Source organism: Amaranthus tricolor, chromosome 3 (genome assembly GCF_026212465.1).
Source record: "Amaranthus tricolor cultivar Red isolate AtriRed21 chromosome 3, ASM2621246v1, whole genome shotgun sequence".
Classification (NCBI taxonomy): domain Eukaryota; kingdom Viridiplantae; phylum Streptophyta; class Magnoliopsida; order Caryophyllales; family Amaranthaceae; genus Amaranthus; species Amaranthus tricolor.
In genome coordinates this window covers 3,332,892-3,343,243 of record NC_080049.1, presented here as the reverse complement: position 1 = coordinate 3,343,243, position 10,352 = coordinate 3,332,892, and the positions used below count along the sequence as shown (strand labels likewise).

The following is a 10,352-nucleotide window of genomic DNA, read 5'->3' as shown; positions in this document are numbered from 1 at the left end:
TTCATGTGCACGAGAGATCCTGGGATATCTTAAAAAAAAAAGTCACACACAACGGTAAAAGAGCTTGGCATGCATAGCTACAACAAACTGGATAAAATTAAACAAGCAAAGCTAAGCTAAGAAACAAAAAGCCAGCACGAGCTGTCCCACGAAGACCTTGCTGCATCAGTCACCACATGGAGAAACAAGCAGCAAGTACAAAAACAAGAAAAGGCTTCACTATAGACTTCTCAGCCAAAGTGTAATAGGCCGAGTTAGGGATAAGGAGGCGAATCTGATTTTGGAATCGACTTTAATGGTGTCTACTACTCTCCCTACTGTTGATACCCTCTTGTGCCATACCGCATCATTCCTAACATTCCAGATAGCGTATATAAGGTTGTTGAATATTGCAGCTATGAGTCGCGATTTAACTTTAGGCATACGGTATTTTCAGAGCATGTCTTTCATGTTCCTGACATTCCAATTAATCCCTAACCAGCTTTTACGGGCTTCCACACATTGACAGCTGAAGTTGCAATTGAAGAAGAGGTGCTTAGTCGTTTCGGTTTGAGCTCCACAAATGGGGCACATATCTTCATCCACCACTCCCATGCTTTTGAGCCTGTGCTTTGTTTTTAGTCTTTTATGGTAGGCGAGCCAGACTACGAAGCGGCTTCAGGGGATACTAGCTCGGTTCCAGACTGCATTTTCCAGCATACTTTATTTGTTGTCCCCATTAGATCTTTGTAGACGATGTCTATGGAGTACTTCGGGGTTTTCATCCAGTTCCTCAGAGTCTCCTTAACTCCACACAGTTTTTTGATCACCCAGCTCGTTGTGATGGGGGCGTTGAAAAGGTCTCATCTACCACCTTTCACATACACCTCGTACCCATTTTACCCATAAAGAGTCCTGCATTGTACTGATGTGCTACGCTATTTTCCCTACTGCTGCTAGGTTCCACAGTTGCAAGTTTTGAATTCCAAGCCCACCCCTCCTTTTTAGGCTTAAAACAAAGCAATTACAAACACCAACAGGCAAAGCCTAAAAACAAAGCAAAAAAAATGCTCAAAATGAAAGGTCAACACCATTCAAGTGTTGAGGATACAGGCTAGAAATCTTATACTTGACATCGCTCTTCACAGACTTCAACAAAACACTTGGTAGAACCAACTAAAAATTCCAAACACAAACATTATGAGCCTTCTAAATCTGATAAATGAGACTGCATAAAGAAGTAGTAATCATCTTTTCAAACTTGGACACTTTCCATTTGCTTGGTTTCATAGAAGAGAGTGAGCTGATATTCATCCGAAGCCATGAATTCAAGCGGCAAAGGCATTGAAAACTCCATGGGCATCGAAAAAAATATATGATCAATGGATTCACTGACCTCACCACATATAGGACAAATATCATCAACAAGAGCGCCAACAGCCTTCAGCCTATCCCTCGTCTTAAGCCTATTGAGCATAACCATCCAAAAGAAAAATCGTGCTTTAGGTATAGAACACCTATTCCAGACTACTTTACACCACGACACAATAGGTTTAGAACCCAACAAATCTTTATAAACTATGTTATTAACATAGTTTCTAGTACTCAACCAATCGCTGATATTTTCCCGAACCTTAAAAAGCTTCACCTGCTGAGAAAAGCATAAGATCATCCGCAAAGCTTAGATGCATAAGCTTTAAAGAAGCACATCCGGGGTGAAATTTAAAAGAGGGATCAAAGCTAGCGCACTTCAACATTCTTGACAAATACTCCATGCCAATAACAAACAGGATAGGCAACATTGGATCCTCTTGTCGTAAACCATGCTTAGCTTTCAAGCAGTCTAAAGGCTTGCCATTCAAAATCAAAGAGAAAGTGGAGGTGGAGATGCATGTAAATACAATCTTCAAAAAGTGATCCGGAAAGCCGAAAGCAAACAGCATATCCGTTATGAAGTACCAATCCATCGTATCATATGCCTTCCTCAAATCCACTTTAATGAGACAGCTGGGGGAATAATGCTTCCTTGAATAATGACAGGATTATATATTGACACAAAAAGATATTATGGATAATTCTTCTCCCTGCAACAAAAGCCCCCTGATTTTGACTTATCACATACTTCAATATAGGACTAAGCTTAGAACAAATGAGTTTGAAAATGCATTTGTAAATAGTGTGACAACAAGGTATTGGCCGAAAGTCACCTGGAACAGTAAGGCACTTGGTTTTGGGAATAAGAGATATAGCAGTTGTATTCCAAGCGCGCAACAATTTTCCAGTAGCAAAGAATTCTTGAACTATGGAGGTTACATCATCACCAATAACAGGTCAAGCCGCTTTATAGAATCGACTATTATAGCCATCCATGCCAGGGGCCTTGTCATCAGGTATACTCCACATAGCCCTCTTAATATCCTGCTTACTAAATGATAAATCTAGTTGAGATCGCGTAGCATTAGACAAAATAAGGCCAGCATGAATAATATTCATGTTGATTTTCTTCCTGTCACTCTTAAGATGACATAGCAAGTCAGAATAAAAGGAAGTAAAAGCTTGCTGAATTTCTAATGCGTTGTGTGTCTGAGACTTTGGTGTTCTCATCTCCAAACTTGAGCCATTTGATTCTAGAGATCTGCTGAACATACGAAGCATAATCCTTCTTTGCTGTTTTGAGAGTGAGAGCACCCTGCACTTCATCTGTAAGAGCAGGGTCTCTTGGGTTCTCTTGTAAGAAATTCTGAGCCATTGTAAGTTTCCTTCAGCCTCCTCAAGCCTAACTTGGATAGGAAACTTGTGGAAGTTTTCCTTCAATGCCTTCCTCAACAGATATAAACAAACATTTACTTGATAGCTTCTATATCCAGTAAGATCAGTAGCCCAGACACCCTTGACAACATTAAGGAACGTGTTTTTAGTAGCCCAGAAGTTACAGAACTTGAAATGAGCTGTTCTTAGAATTTGCTTGAAAAATTGAACAATCATAGGAGAATGGTCAAAATTTCCCTCAGGAAAGAAAACAGTTTCAACTCCAGGGTAATGCACCTTCCAAGCTTCATCACTTTGCTTGTTTTCCACATATAAAATCTCCCTGAGAATTTCATATCATTAATATTACAGCAATGCATATAAGATCTAAGGGGAGAAATCTCAAACAAACGCACCACTTGCCCCTTTCTTTCATTAACGTTAGCTAAACAATCAAAGTCCCCTAACACAATCCAAAGTATGTTGACTGTCTTAGCTGCATTCTTGAGCTGCGCAAACATCTCCAATCTAATATTTTTATCATTAGAACCATACACAAAAGTAATTTCTCTAATTGTTATATAGTTAAATCTAAAATTCTACTTAATGAAACCGAAATTGAAATGAAAAAAATACACAAAACAAAGTATTATCATAGACACCCAACCAGCATAGAGAGAAGTCCCTTGATCGGCCAGGATTGAGTGATTTGGGATTAACGGCTCATTTTCAGAAATGGGTAAAACAGATTGTTCAGAAGAAGCTTGGGAAGGCTTAGACTGAGATTGAGTAGGTTTAGTCTTGGAATCGTTTCTCTCTCTTCTTTCTCTCTCTATGAGCTTCTCTCTCGCCGTGCAATATTCTTTGTTGTACAGCCATGGCACGAGGTAGAGGCCGTCCACGAGGAAGACCGCTCAGAAAGGGTTAGCCTCCCCTTCAGCTTCTTCTTCTTCTCATTATTATTATTATTATTATTATTATTATTATTATTGCTGTTATTTATTATTATTATTATTATTATTATTATTATTATCATCATCATCCTCATCATCCTCCTCCTCCTTCTCCTCGTCGTCGTCGTCGTCATCATTCTTATCGTTATCGTTATTCTTATTCTTATTCTTATTGTTGTTGTTGTTGATGTTGTTATTATTATTATTATTATTATTATTATTATTATTATTATTATTAGAGAAAATTCTAACAAACTACCTATTCTATACATGAATTTGCAAAAAACTACCTTTTTTAATTTTTTTTGCAAAAAACTACCTTATGTAATGCTTTTGTTTGCAAAAGACTACCTCTTAACGGATATGAGAGTTTGACCGTTCAAATTAACGTTTGACTCTCACGTGTGACGCACGTGACCCATTAATATTTGAACCTTCTTCATTGCTGCTTTTCAATTCAGTACTGTTCTTCGTTGTTCTTCGCTGCTGCTCTTCAAAAGATCCATACATGTCCTCTTCTTCTTCCAAAAAACCGGTTCTCAAAGTTCTTGAATTCCCTCCCTTCTTCCTTGAAACATCTTCCAGCTGAAGCATCTAACCTTTAGAGGTATGTAGTACTACTCAATTAAGTTTTTGTTCTTCATTGTTGTATTTTATTTTGTCTTTAATTTCGCTCACTTCTTCCTTTGGCTACTGTTATTTTCGGATTTAATTTCCTCTTTTTATCTTGTAATTTGTTAATTGATTATTGTTGTGTGAGAATAATGTATAATGGTTCCTAAAATTAGATAAATCAGTAAAATGAAGAAATTGAAAATCTGGAAAAAAGGAAGTTCTTCGAAAATGCAGCATTCTGAGTTGGCAAATGAGTTGGTCAATGTTAGGACAGATGAGGTGGAGCTTGAAAGAAATGATGTGGCACATGAGGTTGTGGATGACCTGGAAAGAGCAAATATAGTTGTTGATGTTGGGGAAATGGGACCACCAAACACATATACGGGTTATAAAGAATGTTTAAGTGCTAACCCTAGATCTAAAACAAATAACTCAGATGCTATTTCAACCCTAAACCTTACACCAATTGAGAGAGGTTTAACCCTACAGCAACAACTTTCTGATTTTGAGGATAGTAGTGATGATGATTACAGTTGCGGTCATGAGGATGAATATGAGCATGATTCTGATTTGTTTGCAGAAAATGTAGTTTATGGTCTCGATGATGTGTTTATAGGTGATGATGAAATTAGATTGTTAGTAGATAAGGAGGTTGATGAGGAAAACAATAGAGACATATACGTTAATGATGATGAACTGGAGTATGATGATGTTGATTTGGGTGCATTGAATGTTGATGATGAAGGTATAGCAAGCTATCCTACATTCAATCCTGAGGTTGATTTTAAGGGTAAGATCAATTTGTCTTTAGACCTTAAGTTTCCTTCTACATATGTCTTTAGAAAAGCGTTAAGGTACCATGCTATTGAATGTGGTTACAATTATTATTACCTGCATAATGGTAGAAATAGGATAACTGTGTATTGCTACAATAGATGCGATTGCGTGAAATCGAAAGCTAGAATTGTGAACTGCGTTTGTGGGAAGGATAAGAAATGTTGTTTTAGGGTTCATGCTGTGAAATTGAAAGATGAGGAGACACTTCAAATAAGGAGTTATTTTCCCGAGCACACTTGTGGTCACCAACACCAAAATAATAAAGTAACTGCTTTGTATTTAGCTGAGAAATACATTCAGGATTGGAGGGAAAATCCAAATTGGGAATTAAAGGCATTTAAGAAACGGGTAAACAGGAAGTTAGGTTGTGAAGTGAAGTACTCTAAGTGTTACATGGCTAAAAGAATTGCAAAGAAAATGTTAGTTGGTGATGCTAGTGAAGAGTATAGCAGGGTGTGGGATTATGCGGAAGCAATAAGGAGGTTTAACCCTGGAAGCACTGCAATCGTGAAATGCATCGGAATAGACACACCTCCACCCTTGTTTCAAAGGATGTACATATGTTTGCCAGCATGTAAGGAGGGTTTTGTTGCTGGCTGTAGGCCTATTATATGTGTTGATGGTAATCCCAGTGATGGCAAAGGAGTGCAGCCAAAAGAGAAGGGTTGGGTAACTTTAGAGGTGTGTTGATGCCAGCTATCTCCAAAATGGATCAACAAGCATGTACTTCACTGTGTTTTGAGAAGTAGCCTATCATTCTTCAAATAGCTGTAGAAGGATGTTCAGATCAGAGTTAATTCAGTAAGAATGAGTTGATTCAAATGGCTAATGAATGAGTTGAATCAGTATATGCTGTATAATAGTTGACTCATTACATGCTGTATGTGTTGTGCTGTATGTTTGTATCAAAGCAACAAAAGGTTAAGTTGCTAAATGATTAAGATCATTTTGTTTAACATCATTGTTCATGCTCAATGTTGATGTTGTATGTTGATGAATGTCTGTATGTCTGATCAAGTATAATAGTTGTATCAATGTTGCTGCTGTATGTTTAAGATCATTTTGTTTAAAGAAGTCTGGTTGTGTTAAGCATGTAATGAAAACCAGCTGTATCAATGTAAGCATGTAATGAAAACCAGCATGTATCAATGTAAGCAAAGTGTTGAATGAAAACATTCAGCATGAACAAACAGCAAAGTGCAAAGTGCAAAGTGCATTGTGTTGAGTATGACAGCAACTTGCTGAATGCTTAGATACAGCTACTAGCCTTATCAAACATTCATTAGCTTATCAAACATTCCAAAACAAACAACATCCCAAAACCAAAACAAACAGCAATCACAGAAAACAGAAAAACAACCCAGCAAACACCAAACATATAGCTACTAGCCTTATCAAACACAGCAAAGACACAGCAAAGAGCAAACACACCAAATAGCCAAAAACAACAAATAGCAAACAGAAAACACAATACACATTGCATAAACACAAGTGTATTTACAGTTCCTGCAAAAGAAATTAAATTGAAAAAATAAAAGCTTAATTCATTGAATCATCATGATCAATTTACAATACCCAAATCACTGTTACAATTAATCTTAAATAGGTCCTAAACTTCAAATACTAGCCTTGATTAATACAAGAAACAGTAACAAAAAACAAACGAAAAACCCTAATACAAAGCTTGTAAACTGATTTCCATGCTTCCTCTCATTCATCCATTTCTTCTTAATCTTTTTAATTTCTGAAATTGCTTGTTCCTTTTCATGTTCCAAGCAACAAACCTTTGATGTCAAAATCTTGATTTCGGTTGCCAATTGTCGCTTCTCCTCCACAAGCTTGTTCGTCACTTCTCTTTGCCAAACAGCCATTTCAGGATGATCAACCCATTTAAACTTTTTGCATCCCCTCCAATTTGTATCAGGATCATAAAAAACGCAAGTCTTAAACCTTCTTCCTGGATTTTTCTTGGTCCATGAAACCCTCCTTGCAAAGGGAACTCCACACCCACACCTTAACGCTTTTCTAAAGACATATGTAGAAGGAAACTTAAGGTCTAAAGACAAATTGATCTTACCCTTAAAATCAACCTCAGGATTGAATGTAGGATAGCTTGCTATACCTTCATCATCAACATTCAATGCACCCAAATCAACATCATCATACTCCAGTTCATCATCATTAACGTATATGTCTCTATTGTTTTCCTCATCAACCTCCTTATCTACTAACAATCTAATTTCATCATCACCTATAAACACATCATTGAGACCATAAACTACATTTTCTGCAAACAAATCAGAATCATGCTCATATTCATCCTCATGACCGCAACTGTAATCATCATCACTACTATCCTCAAAATCAGAAAGTTGTTGCTGTAGGGTTAAACCTCTCTCAATTGGTGTAAGGTTTAAGGTTGAAATAGCATCTGAGTTATTTGTTTTAGATCTAGGGTTAGCACTTAAACATTCTTTATAACCCGTATATGTGTTTGGTGGTCCCATTTCCCCAACATCAACAACTATATTTGCTCTTTCCAGGTCATCCACAACCTCATGTGCCACATCATTTCTTTCAAGCTCCACCTCATCTGTCCTAACATTGACCAACTTATTTGCCAACTCAGAATGCTGCATTTTCGAAGAACTTCCTTTTTTCCAGATTTTCAATTTCTTCATTTTACTGATTTATCTAATTTTAGGAACCATTATACATTATTCTCACACAACAATAATCAATTAACAAATTACAAGATAAAAAGAGGAAATTAAATCCGAAAATAACAGTAGCCAAAGGAAGAAGTGAGCGAAATTAAAGACAAAATAAAATACAACAATGAAGAACAAAAACTTAATTGAGTAGTACTACATACCTCTAAAGGTTAGATGCTTCAGCTGGAAGATGTTTCAAGGAAGAAGGGAGGGAATTCAAGAACTTTGAGAACCGGTTTTTTGGAAGAAGAAGAGGACATGTATGGATCTTTCGAAGAGCAGCAGCGAAGAACAACGAAGAACAGTACTGAATTGAAAAGCAGCAATGAAGAAGGTTCAAATATTAATGGGTCACGTGCGTCACACGTGAGAGTCAAACGTTAATTTGAACGGTCAAACTCTCATATCCGTTAAGAGGTAGTCTTTTGCAAACAAAAGCATTACATAAGGTAGTTTTTTGCAAAAAAAATTAGAAAAGGTAGTTTTTTGCAAATTCATGTATAGAATAGGTAGTTTGTTAGAATTTTCTCTTATTATTATTATTATTATTGTTGTTGTTGTTGTTGTTGTTGTTGTTGTTGTTGTTGTTGTTCTTGTTCTTGTTCTTATTGGTCTTGTTGTTTTTGTTGTTGGTGTTGTTGTCGTCGTCGTCGTTTTTGATAATAATAATAATAATAATAATAATAATAATAATAAGGGATATTCTATTTAGCAACATAGTTTTATAAAAATTCTAGTGGTAGCAAATCTTAAAAAAAATTGACAACGTAACATTGTATTGTTGTATTTAAAATTACCGTAATATTAATACTCAAAATTATATGTTTTTTCATTAAGCTTTGAAATTACTTATTTGCCCTTATCTTCTTTCTTTAAATTACTTAATTTCTTTGTCATGATGTTTATGATAAAATTGATAGAATGATTAGTTGCGATTTCATTTCAAAATGAGAGAATAAATATAAGAGTAATCTTAGAGAGTAAGGAAACTAGCTAATTACAACATAATTACCAAAATAAAAAGATTTACAAGATATGCACAATATTCTATTCTATTACATCCTCCCAGTCGAATCGGGAGGTTTGCGAACGCTGAGACTGGATCGAAAATCATCAAAAAGAACTTGAGGCAGACTCTTGGTAAAGATATCGACAATTTGATATCAAGATGGAACATGAACAACCCGAACATCACCACGTTGAACCTTTTCACGAACAAAATGAATGTCCATTTTGATATGCTTAGAGCGTTGAAGATGAATAGGATTGCCCGACAAATAAACAGTACTAACATTGTCACAATAAACAAGAGTGGCCGTAGGAATAGAACAATGAAGCTCAAGAAGCAAGTTACGAATCCAACAAGTTTCAAAAACAACATTAGCAACACAACGATACTCAGCTTTAGCACTAGACATAGAGACCGTAGGTTAGCCCTTAGCAGACTAAGAGATCAAATTGTCACCTAGAAAAACACAGTAACCGGGAGTGGAATGGCGGGTGTCAAGACAACTACCCCAATCAGTATCAGTATAGGATAAGAGAGAAGAAACAGGGGACTTATATAGCTGTAGTCCATGGTCAAGAGTCCCTTGAATGTACCGAAGAATTCTATAAAGAGCAGCCATATGTTCCACTCGAGGATCATGCATAAATAAGCACACTTGTTGAACAGCATAAGAAATATCTAGAAGGGTGAAAGTAAGATACTGTAAGGCCCCAACTAAGCTGTGATACAAGGTAGGATTATCATATGGAGACCCAGCATCAGCACAAAGTTTGCTGGATGTAGTAATAGGAGTATGGGCAGGTTTGCATTGAGACATGCCAGCTTTATCCAGAATTTCAGCAACATATTTGGTTTGAGAGAGAAATAGACCTGCAGGAGTACGAGAAATAGCAATACCAAAGAAGTAACTGAGAGGACCCAAGTTCTTCATAGCGAATTCCGAACTTAATTTAGGCATAATAGACTGACGGAGAAGAGTAGAAGAAGCAGTGAGTATAATATCATCCACATACAAAAGAAGATAAGCAATATTGGACCCATGACAATAAACAAACAAAGAGTTATCAGAATTGCTATTACGAAACCAATAGTTTAGTCACAAAATCAGCAAACCGTTGATACCAAGCTCGAGGGGCCTGCTTTAGACCATAAAGAGACTTTCAAAGAAGACACACATGATCAGGTTGAGTGGGATCGGAAATTCAAAGGTTGATGCATGTACACATACTGTTTCATCCAAGTGACCATGGAGGAAAGCATTTTTAACATCCAACTGATGAATGGACCAAGATTTAGACAGAGCAATACTCAAAACAATGCGAATAGAAGCAAGTTTGACCACAAGGCTAAAAGTCTCATCACAGTCAATGCCCTCTCTTTGAGACTTGCCATCACCAACAAGACGCGCCTTATAGCGCTCAAAAGAACCATCAGACTTAGTTTTCACTCGAAAAATCCACAAGGAACGAATAACTTTAGCATTCGGAGGCCGCGACA

General features: G+C 36.7%; 1 protein-coding gene across 3 annotated transcripts; it reads right to left on the bottom strand.

The window, feature by feature from the left end:
* Nucleotides 1-962: 962 nt before the first annotated feature.
* On the bottom strand, nt 963-3,649 carry LOC130807342 (uncharacterized). Of its 3 annotated transcripts, none has more exons than XR_009040573.1 (3): nt 3,144-3,649; nt 2,187-3,070; nt 963-2,079 (listed from the first exon to the last, which is right to left on the bottom strand). XR_009040573.1 is itself a non-coding variant. In XM_057672528.1 (2 exons), the coding sequence occupies exons 1-2, from the start codon at nt 3,161-3,163 to the stop codon at nt 2,311-2,313; spliced, it is 780 nt and encodes a 259-aa protein (XP_057528511.1). In that variant the 5' UTR covers nt 3,164-3,649; the 3' UTR covers nt 963-2,310. The 3 variants fall into 3 exon arrangements, 1 of the variants encoding a protein (XP_057528511.1); XR_009040572.1 differs by having other exon boundaries at nt 963-2,063; XM_057672528.1 differs by having other exon boundaries at nt 963-3,070.
* Between the last annotated feature and the right edge of the window lie 6,703 nt (nt 3,650-10,352).